The sequence below is a fragment of the Balaenoptera ricei genome, chromosome 15, assembly GCF_028023285.1.
Source record: "Balaenoptera ricei isolate mBalRic1 chromosome 15, mBalRic1.hap2, whole genome shotgun sequence".
Lineage (NCBI taxonomy): Eukaryota > Metazoa > Chordata > Mammalia > Artiodactyla > Balaenopteridae > Balaenoptera > Balaenoptera ricei.
The window spans coordinates 89,310,729-89,331,277 of record NC_082653.1 but is presented as its reverse complement, the minus strand read 5'-3'; the positions used below and the strand labels follow the sequence as shown (position 1 = coordinate 89,331,277).

Sequence of the window (20,549 nt, the reverse complement as noted above, 5' to 3'; positions counted from 1 at the left end):
GAGAGTTTGCGTATTGTCCAGAACTCGGGGTCTTGGTGGACAGGCGCCGGTGGGCTTCAGAGCCTGTAGAAGATGCTACAAGGCCTCCAGGCCCTTGGATTATTATGTCTTTTGTTTTTATTTCTTTACTCCACTGGCTTTTCTGCAGGTAATAAATACTCGTTGAAATATTTGAAAACTGGGAGAAAAAAAAAAAAAAAAAAAAAGATACCGTGACCCAAGGCTGGCTCCACCCTTTCAGGTGGTGATGGAAGGGCTGGGTAGGGGCCTGGACCTTGTTGGCCAAAATGTGGTTAAAAAGTCATCCCCACGCCCGCTGGGACCAGCCTGGCAAGCTCGAGGTGTGTCCAGTGAATCAACGTTCAGCTGACGACCAGCACTGGCATTTCCAACGCCAAGATTCCTCCCTTAAAATACACTGAGGGGAGGCTGTCTGGACCGGGACATGACCCCCACCTCATGCTCAGCTGCCCCTAAATCTCTTCCAGGCTGGGGGTGGATGGTGAAATCGGGACCCCGCACGTGGGTGCGCCGCATCTAAAACCATGGAACCCTTTACAAAGAGATCCCTGAGAGGCAGGATGGAGCCCCCTGAAAAGCCACTCCAGCTCCAACAACTGTGTAACAGCTCGGACGTTACACGCTGCACCCTCTCCCCTCCTGTAACACCCTGGGTTACTGTGGTGACACGTCACACCTAGGGAACCAGCCGGGTACCATCCTAGCAACTAAACCCACGTCTGTCCTGTCTCCTTGGTTTTACCCAGATCCCACCCAGGCCACATGCAGTCGTCATGGCCCTTCAGCCCCTCTGGTCTGTGACAGTTTCTCAGAGGAGGTCTGGCAGTTACTTTGCAGAATGTCCCTTCATCTGGGTTTGTCTGGGGATCTCCTCCGGGCTAGACAGGGGTCCAGGGTTTTGGCAGGAAGGCCACAGAGGTGAAGTGCCCTGGTGGGCTTTTAAGCTGCACTTTTACTAGTTTTATTCCCTGATTATAAAAGTAGTAAGTACTGGGGAGGGGCTGGGCATGGTTGTTTCATGGGGACAGAGGTTCAGATTTGCAAGATGAAACGTGCCGGAGATGATGGCGGTGACCGTGGCACAATGGTGAGAATGTGACCTGGATGCTAAACATCGTTAAAGAGGTGCTGTGGCCCAACTGTCCCCAAATTCACGTGTCGAAGCCCTAGCCCCATGGTAAGGTGTTTAGTGATGGGGCCTCGGGAGGTGACTGGGTTTAGGTGGGCCCCCAAGACAGGATCAGCACCCTCGTAAGTCGAGACCTAGAGATCTCGCTCTCCCCACCCCGCCCACCACGTGAGAACAGGCGAGAAGGCGGCCACCTGGGGGCCAGGAAGGGAAGAGGGTCCTCACCAGGAACCCACCCTGCCGGCACCTGGATCGTGGACTCCCAGCCTAGAGACTGTGAGAGGGTGAATGTCTGTTGTTTAAGCCGCCAGTCTTTTGTTACAGCAGCTTGAGCTGACACAGACGGTAAATTCTACTATGCACATTTTGCCATACTTTAAAATAAATTTTTGTAATAGGTCAAAAAATAAAAATAAAAAAATTTTTTTAAAGAGTAAAGCTGGCTGTAGAAACGCATAAGATGGAATGGCAGGCCCATGTCCAAGGCAGGGCTCGGGCACACGCAGCCACCAGTGTGGTGACTCACACGGGGTCCCACACCGGGGAGGCCCCTGACAAAGGCGCGCCCTGCTCAGCATGAGGGCCGGAGAGAGAGGGAGGATGGTGTCCGGGGCAGGGGAGGGCGACCCCTGGGCGGCTCTGAGCTTGGGGTCCAGCCTCGAGGGTGAAGCCAGGAGAAGAGGACCCACGAGGCCCTAGACACGGGGCTCCTCCTCCCGCACCCCAGGACCTGGCTGTCCCGCCCCGTCCCCAGCCTACTGGGGTCACAGAACCATGGGGGTGGCGGGGCCCCCAAGAGAGCCTCCGATAGGTACGCACCGGGCTCAGGCCAGCAGGGACCACGACGACCTTGCGGAAGAAGAAGGGAGGCCAAGGCCCCGACGCCTGGGACGCGGGGCGGGACGCGGGGGCGGGACGCGGGGCAGGGGCGGGGGCGGGACGCGGGGCGGGACGCGGGGCAGGGGCGGGGTCGAGGCCCACCTTCCGCACGTAGGACACGGCATCCTCCTCTGTGTACACCTCGGCGCTCACTCCCCCACGCCGGTGCCGGGCTTGCACCACCGGGTTGGGCGGCGACGGGGACACTTCCTCGTCGTGCGAGTCCGGCTGGGAGGCTGGCTTCTGCTGCGCCAGGATCTGCCGGTTTTCTTCCTGGAGGGGGGACAACGCAGAGCGGGTGAGAAGAGAGGCCATCTCGGCAGGAGAGTCCGTCCCGGGAGGCCACGGGGTCCCAGGAAGGCCGGGGACCCAGCGCGTCCCGGCCGGGCCCGCCGACCCGCCTCCTGGACTTCAAGGCCACCTCCGAGCCCACCTCCTCCCAACCCACAGCCCTGCCAGCCACAGAGCCCTGGCTCCAGAAGGCTTTCTGTTCCTTCACACTTTGAGCAACGTGTCCAGCTACCAGACTCCAGGGCTCAGCCCACAGGGTCCCAGGCCCCGGCGAGCCTCTGAGGCCCCCCAGTGCCACCGGTTCACCCGAGGGCAGGAAGTGCCCCCGCTCTGCTCACCAACGTGCTGGAAACAGGAGGTGGGCACACAACAGGGAAGCAAACCTCTCATTTTCTTCCCGCGCTTTTCATTACTGCTTTTTAAAAACTCTGTTTACACACAGAGGGCGCAAAATCCCAAAAGTGCAAAGGTACACGGGGTGACGGGGTCTCCCACGGCCGACCCTCCAGCTCCACGTCCCCAGAGCAGCCTGGCGACCACTGGTCCGTGGATGGGACCGGGCTTCCCAGCACACGGCCCCGGATGGTGGCAGGAGGTACCAGCTGGTTCCTTTCTACAAGCACCTACACACGACCCTACAGAACAGCCAAAGCCAGGAGAGAAGCTCCGACTCACGCCAACATGTACAGGGTCTTCATCCAACACCCAACGCTTCCAAGGCTGAGGAACAGCCCCAGGTGCCTGGTGGGCGGGAAGGAGGGGTTTCCCTGAGGGTCAGCTCTGGACACACCAGCAACCACCGATCGCTCCAGAACTGCCTTCCAAGTACTCACCTCGTCACTCTTCTGTTACCGTGACAACAGCCATCTCATCCTTTCTGAGACCAGCGCCAACATCTCCCTGGAGCCGGGAGTCACTGGGTTATTTCCCACCCTTTGTGAATTACTGGGTGACACGCCGGAAATGTGTTATTTACATTGTACGTTAATTCTACGCAAAGTTAAGACTGTCGGTAAGACTCCCACTTTTATGGAAATCATTGCAAACGTCACTGACTGTTCTTGTAAACCACGAATTTTCACTATCAATAGAAACATCAGTTGCATCTCAAGTGAGAGACTCTGGGCCTTTGCTCTTAGAAATTATTAAAAATAAGAACAGTAAGGGAATTCCCTGGCAGTCCAGTGATTAGGACTCCATGCTCTCACTGCCGAGGGCTCGGGTTCAATCCCTGGTCGGGGGAACTAAGATCCCACAAGCCGTGTGGCCAGGGGGAAGAAAAAAAAAAAAAAAGAACAATAATATACACAAAAATGAGTCAGTGGGGTCTTAAAGCGGGATTTTGGAGACATGAGTGGGAAAGGCCCCTGCACTGCAGTGTAAACTGTTTATAGTGACACCGGGGCTCTGCCAGCGCCCAGGAGAGAGGAACCAGCAGAGGCCCCGGGCCACCAAAGGACATCCGGAAAGTCTGGCCATGCGGGAGTGACCGGGCTCGGAGGTGATGGTGACACGGGGCAGAGACGTGGGCAGTGATGGATGGAGGTGAGGTCGGGAGGAAATGACCCCAGGCTTCCCGTAGAAGCGAGGGAGCCGACAGGCGCTTGTCTCAGCAAATGAGGGGACTTTTCTTAAGTTGAGGTAAAATTCGCACAACATGAAATTAACAATCAGCCATTTTAAAGTGTGCGATCCTGTGGCATTCAGTGCATTCACAATGTTATGCCAACATCTCTAACCACTAGATCCAAACGTTTCATCACCTCACAACACCCGGGTACCCCGCTGGCAGTCCCTCCAGGCCCTCCACCCAGGCCTAGCACCCACTAACCTACCTCCTGCCTCCGTGGATCCGCCCATTCTGGACACTGCCATGGACAGAATCACACGGTACGTGCCCTCCCGTGTCAGACTTCTCCCACTCGGCACACTGTCTTCAAGGGGCACCCATGCTGTGGCAGGTGTCAGCACATCCCTCCTTTTGGAGGCCGAATCGTACTCCGCTGTGTCACATCTCCGTGATCCATTAGTGAGCTGGTGGACACGGGCTGGCTCCAGTCTTTGGCTGCTGTGAGTAGCGCTGCCGTGGACGTGAGTGTGCGGGTTTGCGTCTCGGGGCTGTGTTCAGTTCTTGGGGACACCCCTGGGGTGGGAATGCTGGGTCCCACGGGGGCTCGTGCTCAGCTCGGCGAAGAACCTCCCAGCGGTCTCCACCAGCCACTCCCGGCAGCGGTGCCATCCCCCGACACCCTTGCCACTTTCTGTGTATTGGTTTGGTTTCGATCTGGTCGACGTGAGCTGGGTTCTGGACACACTGACTTCGAGATAACGGAGCGACCTGGCCTTGGGAATGGCCCACAGGCCCTACAGACAGTGGCTGGCCCAGGGTCCACAGTCACGGCGAGGACCCCAGGCTCCCTGCGCAGCCACCAGAAGCCACTGGTCTTCAAGAAAGCCGCGGCCCAGGCCTTGTTTTCTGGGACCAGTGAGCAGCCCTGTCCTGGCACGGAGATGATTTTCCGCCTTTGGCAGCAAAGGGTCAAATGAGGCAGGATACAGGTGGTTCAAAACACGAAGCCGCTTCAGGGGATTTTGAGAGGACACGGGGTGGGGGGGGCCGGGAGCCAGGGCCCCCCAGGGCGCGGTGGGATGACCGCCCCCAGGCTCTGCCTCGACCACGCCAGACCGTTATTTCTGGATGGCATCCCTCTCCCACCCCGGGAGATTCCAGGAAAACCTCTAATTCTCAGAGCTCCCCCTTCCTGTCTCCTGTTTTCACGCTGCTGAATTGTCTTGGCTGGGAATGGTAGAGGGCACGGGGTCAGGACAGGCGATCCAGGCCAAAGGAATCTTCATAACAAGAGTGTGGGAACAGTGTTTCCAGAAAGCTCCGTGGCCAGAATCTGCCCCCAAACGCGTAAGGCAGCTCCAGGGACCGTCCCCGTCCTGCCCTCGGGGCCCAGAGCTCCCTGAGCCATGAATGATGTGCTTCATCACCTTCTGACCACGTTTTTCCTACGCGAGGGGTGAAATGCAGGCTTCCAGCCTGAGAAGAGACAACACGGAGGGGGGTCTAGGGAGACTTTCCAGAACTGAGCTGACCCCCCACACACAACAGCCCATACGCCTGGGACCCTGGGACAGTGGAATCCCTCCCCTCTGCTCCCCACTCCCAGTCTGGCTGGGCAAGGACACCGGCTGCCCCATCCCTCGTAGGGGATTCCTAGGGTGAGGGACGTCCCTCGTAGGGGATACCTAGGGTAAGGGACGTGTCCAGGGCACCTGGGCACCCAGCGGCAAGGTGAGAAGAGAAACACGGAGCTTCGATCATTTATTGAGCACCTTCTGTATACCAGGCCTCAGACAGAAAATGCAACAGGGAAAAAGGCATAGTTCTTTCATGAAGGAGGTTACTGTTAGAGCTCGAACAGGACAGAGATGGTGGTCACAGCAAGACGACGGGTGAGCACCACCAAAGGACCAGGTACAAGGGGCTGCACCAGCAGTGGCAGGCTCTTAGATCATCCTCAGCAAGGAGGAGTCAAAGAGGGCTTCCTGGAGGAGGTGCCTCCTGAGTCCACCCAGATGAGAAGAGCTGAACCAGGGGACGTGGGCAGTTCTGAGCTCACCCCTGGCCCCCCTCCTCCCCAACCTGTGGCAAATTACAGTTTGTGTGTCTCTTCATGACGTGGCAGCCCTCTCCAATGTTTGTTTCATCCATCTCTTCAGAGTCAGACTCTGATTTTATCGTCTGCTATTTCTTCGATTTCTGCTTCATTAACTCCTGCTTTTACCCTTGTTATTTGTCCTCGTTTCTGTCTTGCTTTCTTTCTCTATTCCTGGCTTCTCAGGTGGCACCTGGGCAGTGGGTTGAAAAGGGTACCTCAAAAATTCATGTCCACCCAGAACCTCAGAGAGTGGCTTTATTTGGAAATAACTCTTCACAGATACAATCAAGTTAAGAACAAGGTCATCCTGGATTAGAGTGGCCCTAATCCAACGATGGGTGTCCTTATAAAAAGAGGAAGTTTGGACACAGACACACAGGGACGAACACAGGGGCGGTCTGGTGATGCATCTGCCAGTCAAGGGCAGCCCCCAGAAGCTGGGGAGGGCTGGGGCGGACCCCGCCCCCCGTCAGAGCCCCCAGAAGCAACCACCCCCGCCAAAGCCTTGATTTTGGGCTTCTGGCTTCCAGAACTGTAAATATCTGTTTTAAGCTGCCCATTTTTTGACAATTTGCTATGGCACCCTAGGAAACTAAGACACACAGCTCATTAATTTATCATCTTATTTTCGAATGAAGCTATAAATTTTCCTCTAAGTACCAATTTTGCTGCATTCCACATGTTTTGACATGCAATGCTTTTATTGTCTCTCAACCTAAATATTTCCTAATTTTTTATCATGACAATCTTTAACTGATAAACCATGCAAAAGCTTATTATTGATTTCCAAATGTATGGAGAGGCTTCTGGCTCTTTCTCTTTTTTTCTGGCTATTTTTTTATTAATAATTTGTAACTTTATTGGGTTATAGTCAAAGGATTCGGTTTCTGAGTGAGAAAAAGACTTAAACTCATCCTGGGATCCCTTGAAATAACATGTTGCACTGGGTACTTCATTCTCAAATTCTAAAGTTCTGATTTACACACACCTTTCCAGGATCTCCGATGTAACCAGATCAACACGAGGCAGATGCCGTGTCCTCCCCAGTCACGGCCGCGCTGTCACACAAGCTCGGATGGGAAACGCTGTGCTTCCCAGGGAGCTCACCACCACGTCCTCAGCACCCGGAGCAGCGCCCGGCACAGAGCAGGTGTTCAATAAATATTGGTGGAATGAATGAATGAATGAATGAAACCTTTTGGGAGAACTGGCATAGCTATCATGGATGCTTCTGAGCTTCATAATTCTATTTCTTAAAACACATCCTAAGGAAACAATGAGAGGCATCAAAAAGATATCTGTACCAGAATGGCCCTTGCAGTGCTTAAAAAAATTTTTTAATCCAACAAGCAACAATAAGAGATTGCTTAAATCAAGTTAGAAATATCTATGTAACAGGATATGCTGCACCATTAAATCATACTTTTAATATATTTAGTAATCATATAAAGTTTGGTTTAAAACACCAAAAAGCAGGATTCAAAATTATATATAGTCAGGGAATTCCCTGGTGGTCCAGTGGTTAGGACTCTGCGCTTTCTCTGCCGGGGCCTGGGTTAATCCCTGGTTGGGGAACTAAGATCCTGCAAGCCGCACGGCGTGGCCAAAAAAAAAAAAATTATATATAGTCAAGAGAATGAAAAGACAAGCCACAAACTGGGAGAGAATATTTGCGAAACACGTATGTCTGAAAAAGGACTTGTATGCAAAATGTACAAAAAAAGCTCTTAAAACTCAACAATAAGAAAACAACCCCACTGGAAAGCAGGCAAAAGATCTGGACACCTCACCAAGGGAGATCCCCAGATGGCAAATAAGCACAGGAAAGACGCTCCACCTCATCTGTCTTCAGGGAAACACGAATCAAAACAGCAGTGAGACAGCACTACACACCTATCGGGACAGCCAGAATCCAGACGGCGACAACAGCAAAGGCTGGCGAGGATGCGGAGTGGCAGGAACCCTCATCCGTGGCTGGTGGGGACGCAGAATGGCACCGCCGCTTTGGTTTTTTTTGTTTGTGTGTTTTTGTCTTATTTTGTCTTGTTTCTTTGCCGCGCCACACGGCTTGTGGGATCCGAGTTCCCCGACAAAGGATTGAACCCGGGCCCTCGGCAGGGACAGCGTGGAGTCCTAACCTCTGGACGACCAGGGAACTCCCGGTGCAGCCACTCTGGAAGACAATCTGGTGTCTGTCTTCATGCAACCCAGCAACTGCATTTGGTATTTATCAAAATGAGTTAAAACTTACACAACATAAAAACCTACACACGGACCTGTATAGCAGCTTTATCCACAATTGCTAAAACTTGGAAACAACCAAGATGTCGTTCAGCAGGTGATCGATAAATAAACTGGGGTCCATCCAGACAATGGAATATTATTCAGCAATAAAAATAAATGAGCTATTATTAAGTCATGAGAAGTCTTGGAGGAAGCTTAAGTGCGTATCACTAAGTGAAAGAAGCCAGTCTGAAAAGGCTAAACGCTGTAGCTGGAAAAGGCAGAACTATGGAGACAGTGAAAGGATCAGGGGTTGCCGGGGGCTGGGGGGGGGGAGGGGCGAACAGGCGGAGCAAAGGGGATTTTTAGGGCAGTGGCTACTCTGCATGACGCTATGATGATGGAAACAGGTCAGAGGTTTGTCCAAACCCACGGAATGCACACCAAGAGCAAACCCTCAGGGGCGCCGCGGACTCTACTCAATAGTAGCGTATCGGTGTTGGCTGTCATTCCCTCGAAGCGCTCGCTGGCTGGTGCTCTGAGGCCCGTCTGGGCCTGGGGAGGACCCCGGCCACCAGTGTCTCCAGCCACCCCTGCACCCCCAGCCTCAGCCTCCCGCAAAGCTCGCTGCCTCCGCCGCCCTCTGGCAGACCTTGGGAACGGCTGCCGGGTCTAAGAGCGCCCAGGACCCTCCCACCCGCACTCATAACCCTGGGGACCCCAGCATCCGCACCCCAGCTGCTCTGCAAACCCTCCTCACTCCACCTTCCCTGCGCCCCACCCACTCGGCCTCCCCGACACCCGCCCCTCAGTGAAGCAGACGTCGCAACGACCAGGGAAGAAACCATCAGGGCCAAAGGTATGGGGGAACCCACCTTCTTTTCCTTTTTAATTTCAAAGACTTTTTCAAAGGTTTTCCTAAGTAGTTACAGGTTCACAGCAAACATCGTAGGGAGGCACAGAGGTTTCCCGCATGCCTCTTGTCCCCTCGCTCGCACAGCCTCCCCGGGGCCCCTCTACCCTGCAGAACGGGCAGCCACCAGAACCCCCCCAGACTACAGCCTGGACCACCGGTCCCCACGCCCTGCCACCTCCTGACGGCCTCCCGCCCCAGCCTCCGGCCCACCCAACGCTCCAGCCACCGCCTCCGTGGCTCCAGCCTTCCACGGCTCTGGGGTGGCATGAAATGCCCCCGCCCCGTTAGCCGCCAAGCCCATCGCCCCGAGGACAAGCCTTCGTCCAGAGAGCGTGCCCCCCAAAAACGGCCCCGCGATGACCCTCGCCCCCCGCAGGGCACGGCCTCCTGTCGGCCCCCGGGCTGAACGCGGACTCACGGCCTCCACCCTGGCTTCCCCGGTGGCCCCCCAGCACCGGAAGGCCCGGGCAATCAACGTGCCGGGGGGACGGAGCGCCCCTCCAAGACCCTCGGGAGTTCAATGCCAGTCCCGCCCATGGACGCCTCTGTCTGCCACCAGAATGACACATGCAGTGCTGGTCACCAGGGAACACAGGCTGATCCTCCACAGTCACCAGACGCATCTGATGCCCAGTGTAGACCACAGCCACAGGAAGGGCCACAGGAAGGGCCACAGGAAGGGCCACGTGGGCCCTCACAGAATTCACTTCCACGAAAGCCGCGGGCCGGGTTCTCCCCAAGGGAAACGCAGCGTAACTTGCTCGTTTCATTAAAGGCACAGAGTGAGCCTGGGTCGCCGGCTGTCTGACCAACGGACCAGAGGGAAGCCACCACTGCACCAGGAAGGAAAGCCTGCTGGATGAGGCATCTACGGCCACAAAAGAGAGCAGAGCGGCGTCGGCGAGGACTCGGGAAAGGGCGGGGGGCTCAGGGTCGCAAGACCACAAGCTCACCCGGTCCTTGGGGAGGAGATGGGCGACAAGATTCAAGAGCCGTAAACACACACAGACACTCGGCCTCCAGAGCCCTTCCTGAAATACCTGCATATTTACCCATTTTTTCTTTTCAATCATTTCCTTGGCATAAAGGTGTTTTCTGGAGCAGAAAGAAACAAAAAAACTGAAAGCCATCAAACACAAAACGATGGAAATAAAGTAGAAACGATGACGCATCCACGTCATGGAAAACTTTACAGCCACAAGAGGCCACAGAAATGCTACTAATACAGATGCAAGGCAACATGAGTGCACTTAATGCCACTGAAATGCACACTAAAAAAAGGCCAAAATGGTAAATTCTACGTCGCCTATGTTTTACCACAATAAAAAATGCTACTAAGAAGAAAAAAGCAAACAAAAAATGCACATATATACAATTATCCACATCCGTATGTAAGCGTGTCCTGCAGTGCAAGAAAAGTCCTCGGAAAAATGTAGGGTGGGTACATAGGTGCAGGGTCATGGGTGCATTTTTATAAAGTAATCTTTCCTGCACAATTTAAAATCCACTATTAAAGGGATTGATGACTTTATCATCACACGATCCGCCAAAAGACTGAATCTTGGAGAAGCTCCAAGGCTGTGTTTGGCCAGCGGGTGTGGACTATCTTCCCCCCTCAAGCCTCCACCCTAGAATAAGGCCACCTCCTCACCGGCTCACTCACCGAGGCCACACCCCAGCCAAGGCAGCACCCCGAGAGCTGGGCCATCCCCACCAACCTGTGCGGGCAGCTGCAGCCTCTGTGCTTATCAAGGCCTCACACACACGCTTCCTGCTCTCAACACAAGTGGAGAAAACTGTTCCTCCCCAGGCTTCCGGCCTGGCCAGCCTCCTGCAGAGAGAGGGGCCCGGGACCCAGCACACCCCGGCCCCAAAGCCAGAGCCTTTCCTGCTCCCAGGCCGAAACAGCTCCCTGGTCACCCTGCTCAGCAGACGCAGTAGGAAATGAGACCCCCCCCTGTGGTTTCAGGACACCTTAAGGCACTTTACATTTGGGGATCCCAAATGTCCATTTGAACATCCACTGCAAACACTGGGGACATTCTCCCCAGTAAAATGCACCCGCCTATAAAAGCTTGCACACGATTTCAGAGAATCCACCAAATCAGCCCCGAAGCCTGGAACCTAGGCCTTCCAAGTCGCCCTACCTCTTCCAGACCTCAGTCCTCACCTGTCAAAGGCAGGTAATAAATTGCCTCTCCAGGCAAGAATGATCAATGAATCTTCCTAAACCTCTATGCTCGCCCCAGCCTCTCCCCCAAGCTCCAAACTCATAGCCTCTTTGACAACTTAAACGCATCCAAAGCCTTACTCTTAATTTTTCCTGTCCAACCCTGTCTCTGTCTCTTCCCACTGGCCCCTTCTTGGCTCAGGACTTCACTCAGGACTCGGACCAAACCCGAGGAGTCACGGCCCATGCCTCTTTCCTCACCCCACCCCCAATCCACCAGCAAGACCGGAAAGGCCCCCCAAAGAAAACGGCCCACCTGACCCTCTCACTCCACCCCCAGGGGACAGGAGCACCTTCACCCCTGCCAAGTCTAACAACCAAAAGCATCTGGGCCACTGAAATGTCCCCTGGAGGCAAGAGGTCCCCCGCTGAGACCCTCTGCTCTAGTTTCACTCTGCAGCCTCAGCTCAGGTCTGGTCTGGACCCTGCCTCTGGCCTCCTAATGGGCTCCCTGCCTTGGTCCGGCTGAGAAGTCCCGTCCTGTGAGACATGTCACCCGGCTGGGGTCATCTGTGAACAAGTAGAGTTAAATGAGGATGTACTGTCACCCACCTGACCGTCCCTCTTCAAACGTGCAGGAAACAAGCACTACCACCCCCCCCCCCCCAGTCCCCTGTCCTCCGTGCCAGCGACTGGACTCCTCCCCCACATGGCGACCTGGAAAGTAACCAAAGATTCAAGCCACGTGGCCATGTTCACCTATCAACTTAAAAACAGGTTTTTATTTATTTTTTTAAGGTTCATTTATTTATTTATTTATTTATTGGCTGCACAGCATGTGAGATCTCAGTTCCCCAACCAGGGATCGAACCCACGCCCTCTGCGTTGGAAGGGTGGAGTCTTAACCACTGGACCGCCAGGGGAGTCCCTGAAAAACAGGTTTTTAAATTAAAACAGCCAAAGCTGACTAGGGTGGGTGGCTACAAGCACACTGTCTGGTGGGGCTTGAATCAGTGCTGCGTTTGGAGAGCTCCTTGACAACACCAACAAGATTTCTGTGACCTGGTAATTCCACCTGGAATTTCAGTAATTCCATCTCTGAAAAGCTGTACTAAACACTACTACATACAGGAAAAAAAAAAATCTATGTACAAATATGTCCCTGTGGCATTATTTTTTTTTATACATCTTTATTGGAGTATAATTGCTTCACAAGGCTGTGTTAGTTGCTGTTGTACAACAAAGTGAATCAGCCATATGCATACATATATCCCCATATCCCCTCCCTCTTGCGTCTCTATCCCACCCCGCTATGGTCACAAAGCGCGAGCTGATCTCCCTGTGCTTATGCGGCTGCTTCTCACTAGCTATTTTACGTTTGGTGGTGTACGTATGTCAGTGCTACTCTCACTTCGCCCCAGCTTCCCCTTCCCCCCTACCCTGTGTCCTCAAGCCCATTCTCTACGTCTGCGTCTTTATTCCTGCCCTGTCACCAGGTTCATCAGTACCATTTTATTTAGATTCCATGTATATGTGTTAGCATTCGGTATTTGTTTTTCTCTTTCTGACTTAATTCACTCTGTATGACAGACTCTTGGTCCATCCACCTCACTACAAATAACTCAATTTCGTTTCTTTTTATGGCTGAGTAATATTCTATTGCATATATGTGCCACATCTACTTTACCCATTCATCTGTCAATGGACATTTAGGTCGCTTCCATGTCCTGGCTATTGTAAATAGTGCTGCAATGAACATTGTGGTACATGTCTCTTTTTGAATTATGGTTTTCTCAAGGTATATGCCCAGTAGTCGGATTGCTGGGTCATATGGTACTTCTATTTTTAGTTTTTAAAGGAAACTCCATACTGTTCTCCATAGTGGCTGTATCAATTTACATTCCCACCAACAGTGCAGGAGGGTTCCCTTTTCACCACACCCTCTTCAGCATTTATTGTTTCTAGATTTTTTGATAATGGCCATTCTGACCAGGGTGAGGTGATACCTCATTGTAGTTTTGATTTGCATTTCTCTAATAGTTAGTGATGTTGAGCATCTTTTCATGTGTCTCTTGGCCATCTGTATGTCTTCTTTGGTGAAATGTCTATTTAAACAGATGGAGAAATATACCATGTTCTTGGATTGGAAGAATCAATATTGTGAAAATCACTATACTACCTAAAGCAACCTACAGATTCAATGCAATCCCTGTTAAACTACCAATGGCATTCTTCACAGAATTAGGAGAAAAAAATTGTATGGAAACACAAAAGATCCCAAATAGCCAAAGCAATCTTGAGAAAGAAAAATGGAGCTGGAGTATTCAGGCTCCCTGACTTCAAACTATACTACAAAGCTACAGTAATCAAGACAGTATGATACTGGCACAAAAACAGAAATATAGATCAGTGGTACAGGATAGATAGCCCAGAGATAAACCCACTCACATATGGTCACCTAATTTACGACAAAGGAGGCAAGAACATACAATGGAGAAAAGACAGCCTCTTCAATAAATGGTGCTGGGAAAACTGGACAGCTACATGTAAAAGAATGAAATTAGAACACTCCCTAACACCATACACAAAAATAAACTCAAAATGGATTAAAGACCAAAATGTAAGACCAGACACTATAAAACTCTTAGAGAAAAACACTCTTTGACATAAAACCACAGCAAGATCTTTTCTGACCCACCTCCTAGAGTAATAAAATTTAAAAAAAACAAAAATAAACAAATGGGACCTAATTAAACTTAAAATCTTTTGCGCAGCAAAGGAAACAGTAAACAAGATATAAAGACAACCCTCAGAATGGGAGAAAGTATTTGCAAATGAAACCATAGACAAAGGATTAATCTCCAAAACATACAAACAGCTCATGGAGCTCAATATCAAAAAAACCAACAACCCAATTAAAAAATGGGTCGCGTTATTTTTAATATTAAAACACTGGAAACAACTCAACTGTCTAATCATGAGGAAAACATTGAGAAAACTTTTCTGGATCTTCTCAACACATTACACAATCATTTACACTGAGGACCATGAAGAATGTATAACAAATGAACAACATAAATATAAAACTGCATCCGTAACATGATTCCAACTATGTTTCAAAACCGCAATGCACGGTTGGGGGGGAACAGGTGGAAAGGACTCCAGGTGATTTCTACTTCTTCTTTCCACTATTGAACTTTTCTATTTTACTTTAAAAGGCATGTATTACTTTAAAATGTGTTTTAACAGACTGTTTTAAAGGGAAGAAATAAATCCATTCCTTTGCGTTAAGGCTACCTCTGTCCACAGGAGTGCCCATCAGAAGTAAAACACCACTGAGCTCGGGGACACAGAGGTGCTTAAAACAGACCTGGGCCCCAGCTGGGGTCCCGTTCAGTCCCCAGGGACAGGTAGGTCGTGATACAAAGACCACGAGGAGGCACCTGAGGTCACCCCAGAGAGAGATCTGGGTGGCCAGGCCAGGGAGGAAGGCAGGAGGCGTGAGGCGGGGGAGGGAAAGCTGGACGGGACCACAAGCGGCTCCTGCCCCAGCCTGCTGCTTCCCAGCCCCGAGCCTCCAGGATGAACCAGGAAGGGGTGAGAGCTGTCATCCATGCAGGAGTGAGCTGGGCGTCTCCCTCCTCAGGAGAGAGGGGGCGGGTGTGGCACGTGCTCCCCCCACATGTCTGAGGGGCAGGCCAGCGTCTGCCGAGGCTCAGAGACGCAGATCAAGGGAATCTGACCTCCAACGGCCCCGCCACATTCTCTATCAGGGCTGTTTCCTTTTACCCCAGTGCCAATGGCATCTCTAACCAGTCCCCCGAGTTGAGAACCGCCAGCGACCCCACAAGCTATAGTCACAGCCAGCAGTTCCCAAACGTCCGCACCGCCTTCCAGGAGGCCTCCTGAGACCCTGAGCCACTGGAAGAAGAGAGGATTTCTGCGGCGGGAATGAAGCCACCGTGGCCTCCCTGCCCACCTCCCCGCAAAGAACCGCAGGAGGCCGTCCCGCGGGCGCCCCGCCCCCTCCTGAGCACGCAGGTAGCGGAGGGGAGGGCCGACGGGGCTTCGGCGCCACACACACACACCTGCACAGGCTGGGGGGGCGGCGGGGGGAGGACCAGGTGCCGGAGCCACTGACCTTCTCCAGCTTCTCGAAGTGCTCCCGGAGGAACCTCATGGGGCGCTCGGGCTTGGAGATGCAGAGCTGCACGATGCAGTCCTTGAGCACCTGCTGGACGCTGTGCTTCTGCACGTAGAGCTCGCAGCCCCTCAGGCCGTCGTCCTCCTCCAGCTGCTGAGCCGATGGCGAGGCCATGGCGACCCGCTGCCCGCTTCCTGCGGAGGAAAACGCGAGTCCTGCCGGCCTCGGAGGGGCAGGACTCCCGCGGCCTGTGAACACGCGTCTTACACGCACCGTAAAGTTTATCTGATGACCGACGTGACCTGGTGACACGCCAGGCGTTTTATTCTGCTGCTGGCAAAGGCCTCTCACCCTGGGGGGCAAAGCTCACCTCTAAACAGATGCTCGCGGGGATGGAGGGGGATCCGCCAGGTTCCGGGCGCGGCTGAGAAACCTGACGACGGGGAAGCGGGGCCCTGCGTGTGCAGCCCAGGCGGTTATGGGGTCTCACTTGCGTCCATCCCTCCCCCTTTGGAGGACAGTGTGTGCCTGGAGCGCCCTCCGCGAGCTCCCGGGGAGATGGCGGGGGGACGGGGGGAGCTCTTACAGGCTCCACAGGAAAAGAAAGGGAAACGAAAACAAACGAAGCCCCGCGGACGGGCCTCCTGCGAAGATGAACCCGGCGAACAATGGCAGCGCCGCGCGTTCGGCCCGCGCTCGGCCAGGTCACAATGACGGCCCGGAACCCGGCCCGCCCGCCAGCGCCGCGCACGCAGCCCGGCGACCCCGGCCCCCCAGCCCCCCAGCCCCCCGACCACCGCTGCGCCTCGGCCCCGGGCCGGCCAAGGGGGCGGGGGCTCCCCGAAGGCCAAACTTCCTGGGGCCTCCCGGCCGGCGGGGGTTTCCGGAACAGACCCCTCCCCAGGCCCGCGTACCTGGATGCGCGGTGCCGGAGGCCGGAGGCGGCTGCGCGGGGACGCGCGGGCGCGGGGACGGCGGGCGAGCGGGTCCCGCACTGCAGCGGCGCCGCCCTCCGCCCGCCCCCGCGCCGCGCCGGTTCCCCACCCCGCCCCGCCGCCCCCTTCCCGCCGACCGCGCTCCCGGCCTCCCCCCACTCCCCGCTCGCCCCCTCCCCGCCCCATCTCACTCCCGCCCCCCACCCCGTCTATCGCCCACATCCCCAGGACCCACCTCTCCCCTCCCCCCCAGATTGCCCTCACCGGCAGCCTACCCCGTCCCCCTCCCTCTTTCCCCCTCCTCCCTCTCTTTCTCCTCCTCTTCCCTTCCTCCCCCCCTCCCCCGCCCCCTCGGCATTCAGGCTGACAGGCCTCACGCTGCACAGACAGACCCACAGATCCACGTGAAGCTGCGCAGCTGGGCCGGGACCACTACTACCGCCCCCCAGGCTCCCCCCTCACACCTCCACCCCCTCCACTGGAGACCCTGCGATTGCCCAGATTGTCCGCCCTGGCTGGTGGCAGCCACGTGCTGCCTTGGGGGTGATGGCCTCCCCCACCTTCACACCTGGGGTGTCACATCTACATGTCACAGGGCCTGCACTGGTGGCCAGGCAGGTCTAGGCTACTCCTTTTCTTGGTTAAGGGCACCAGCTTCACCCAGATGCCCCAGGGGGAAATCACAGGGTCATCCTAAATTCTTCCCACCACCCATGGGCTTCCAGGAGGTCAGAGGCCAGCACAGCCCCTAATCCACCAGCCCAGGCCTGCAGGAAAGGGAATCACCCTTATTTTCCTGTTGCCTAAAGTCATGTTTTGCTCCCATTCTGCCAGGGTGGTGGTGGAAACGTCATCTCGGGCAGTTGGGGGGTCCCCAACGCTTTACCTGGAGCGGTCTGAATACCAGGAGATGGGGTAGGGATCTCAGGCCTTTAAAGCGGAAGACCTCTGCTCCCCCACCCATACTGCCCCATCCACAAAGACACATTGCAGGGTGGCTGGCTGCCCCACACGCACCCCAGCAGGGCTGAGGCTGACCCAGCTTCTTCCTGCCGGCTTGAAGCGAGAGGAAGAGGATGTGCTCAGGTGGTCAGACGTGGAGCTCCTTCCTGCCTCCTCATCCCCTGCCCTCGGCGTGCCTCCTGGCCCATCCCCACCTCAGGTACAGTCACACCTGTCCCATCACACTTATTGCAAGAGTCCTTTTCGGGAACTGAAGCCCAGTCTCAACTGAATCAAAACTTTATTCCACAACTAATTTAAACCTTGGCTGTTTCTCAGCTCCGCCTGCCTGGATTGCTCAGACCTCCTCTCCCCCCTTGCTGCCCCTCCTCCTCCCCCTCCAGGTACTGCTGGCTCCTCAGGGCGGCCTGGTGAAGAGGATGACAAAAAATGAGGGCCAGGTTTCACTTGACGGACTTGGGGGGGGGGGCATATGCTCCAGGGCTGGCTTTTGTTCTTGGACTCTCCTGGGGTGCTCCAGGGATCTCTGCAGGGACCTTCCCCCTGCACGGTTCCGTGGGAGGGGGAGACCCTCTCCGAGGATGGCCTTCTAAGCCCGAGCCCCCCCACACACACATAGCCTCATCCTGGCAGGGAGACCCCTGGACCACATCTTGCAAGACAAGGACCTCTCCAGGTTCAAGGCCTGGCGGTCGGCTGGGTGCACCAAGCCCACCAGAAACTTGGTTCCTCGGCCTCTCTCAGCTGTGGCTGGACGAGCCCCATCCTCACACCACCGTGGTGGCAGCTCCCACCAGCCTGTCCCCTGCAGACCCTTCCAGGCTCCTCAGGTAGCCACTTCAGAGGCCCTGCCATCCGGGGGCTACAGGCAGGCTCTCCCTAAGAACTCCCTCCCCACCTTCCTCAAGGGGTAGTGCGGGGCCAGGTCCCCCACCCGTGGCCCAGCCTGCAGACAAGCCCCCCCATCTCTCCTGTGGCCCCTGCCCCCTGCGTCGCCTGAGTGGAAGGGAACTGCTTCCAACGCATCCAGCTCACTCACTGCTTCAAGGAGGGGAGCCAGGGACCCTCGAGCAAGCCTGGCCTCGCCCTGTGTCTGGGCCAGGCTGTGTTAACCAGTAAATGTCTGCATTGATGGCACAGCGGTTGTTTGCAGCTGATCCAAGTGGCTCCACCCTGAGCGACACGATCCCCCCGGCCCTCTCCCTCCGTGATGGGGGGCGGCGAGCACAGGGTCCGTCAGGGAAACTGACTAGACCACCGGCAGCCAGTGGCCTTACGTGGGGACGGCAGGCATCCCCCTCACGGAGCAGGGACAGGAAACCGTGTGGACCAGTGATGCCATACACAGCTAGGTCGATGTCACCACCGCTGGATGGTGACAAGTCCCGGTTTATCAGGTGTCCTGAAAACATGCAATGGTGATCGTGTCATCATTCAGAAGTCCCAGCAAGTCGTGCTGGTCTGTGTGTCCCCTCCACCCACGGGGAAGGACCCACCCCAGCACAGCCAGCAGAAGGGCTTCACGTGCCCCAGCCCTGAGGTCCTCACCTCAGCCCTGGAACCCGAATCACCAAGTCTTGCAAAGGTCCAACTTCAAAACCACATTATTTTCCAACCACCCCTCTCCCCTGCCCCAAACTCCTGGCTCTGCCAAGTCCCGTTCACCCAGCAAGATTCAACGGGGACGTTGCTTCTGCGGGGAACCCTCCCTGTGGCTCCCACACCTGAGGGCCAGGTTGGGCCCTGGGGTGCCGCCCAGGGCTCCCTGCAGCCACAGCTCTATTCTAAGTGTGCCAGAGGCCATTTGCTGAGCTTCTGTCCCCCCCATCCCCCCGCCACGGTGCCCAGAGCCCCAGGGAGCACGGATGCTGTGTCCTGTTGTTTAGACTCTGCAGGGCAAGGAGACAGACACAGCTATCTGCTGCGGTGAGGAAAGGAGGGTTCTCACCCGCCCGCCCGGCGCTGACGTGGGCCCTGCCACCTGACCAGCGTGGGGCCGGGCCGGGGGCTTTACCTGGAAGAGCCATCGAATCTCCCCACCCGTCGAGGTGGGTGTGGCTCTCAACCCCAGCTGACAGGGACTGAGGGGACCAGGGGATGGGAGCAGAGCAAGAGGCACACGGTCAAGTCCCGTGACCAGGAACGCTGCCAATTACAGCTCTTCCAGCCACGTCCCTCATGGGGGAGCGAGCTAATCCCTCCCCGGAGCAGTGGGAGAGGAGCTGGGGTCGGGAGAGCAGGGAGCCCAGAGCGGGGGTGAAGGGGAGGGACACGGCCTGGGGCGTGGCCGCAGGCTCCTGAGAGGCAGCAGGAACCAGTCAATGCATCTATCTAATCCGGGGATGGTTTGGGGGTGTGGCGGGTGGCCCCCAGGCGCATCCAAGGCACTCCCAGCAGAGGACCCAGCCCTCTGGGTGGACCCGGGGCCACCTTCAGGGGACACAGCTGAGCCCTGCCTGGACTCCTGACCCACAGACGCTGAGGTACTCGGGGTGTAAGGTCCTGAGTTTATGGTGACTCCCCCAACGTCTGCAGAAAACAAAGCTGGTGACAACCTCAGGCAGCGAGGGCCGCCCGTCCCCAGGGCCCCATCATGCGTTCATCTGTGCCTGACGAGTGTCTTCCCCGGATCCGGCCCCCGAGCTCGAGCACGGGCTCCGCGAGGAGGAGGAGCTACCGCGGATGCCGGGGACCCCGAGCGCCCCACGAGAACCGGCCGGAGGAGACAGCGAAGGAATGGACCAACCAAGCACACGTGCTTACATCAGTTTATTATGCTGGTGAAACGACACACTTCACAACGTCTGTAACCAGGACACTGAACGAGGGGGTCCTGGAACAGACCTGAAGTTGCTTTTTCCTACCTCGGCCGGGTCTTTAAAACCTATTCGGAGAAGGAGTTTCCTTCTCTGCTCCTGCCTAAACATTTTAGCTCAAACGTAGAGAATTTCAAAGTTCTACTGCCATGTTAAGATATAAACCCAGGGTCAACTCGGTCATTGTAAGGGTCCAGAGCTATGAAATGATCAGAACTCCAGCCTGACTTAAAGTTAAAGCCTTTCCCCTCCTCTGGTGAGGCTGAGGCGGGAGGTGGGCCGGGAAAGGACAGAGACGTTTTGCTTTTCCCCTCTTACTCCACCATCCATCCACCTGCCCCAAACCTGACCTCGGAACAGCCTCTGGCAACTAGAATTCCCAGCCCAGGCCACT

General features: G+C 55.4%; 1 protein-coding gene across 10 annotated transcripts in view; it reads right to left on the bottom strand.

The window, feature by feature from the left end:
- PRKAR1B (protein kinase cAMP-dependent type I regulatory subunit beta) overlaps positions 1-16,654 on the bottom strand; it is an 86,145-nt gene extending 69,491 nt beyond the window's left edge. For 6 of the 10 annotated variants that reach the window (XR_009497768.1, XR_009497767.1, XR_009497766.1 and 3 more), the window contains exons 1-3: positions 15,812-16,175; positions 15,439-15,635; positions 2,132-2,302 (exon numbers count right to left, since the gene is read on the bottom strand). Coding sequence is in view for 5 of the 10 variants with exons in the window: in XM_059898759.1 (XP_059754742.1) it covers positions 2,132-2,302; positions 15,439-15,615 (348 nt within the window). In the remaining 5 variants the exon portion in view is untranslated. Of the gene's footprint in view, positions 1-2,131; positions 2,303-15,438; positions 15,636-15,811; positions 16,177-16,355; positions 16,443-16,640 lie in introns of those variants that run through there. The other 4 variants (XM_059898756.1, XM_059898757.1, XM_059898755.1 and 1 more) reach the window with 4 other exon arrangements.
- Positions 16,655-20,549: the final 3,895 nt, after the last annotated feature.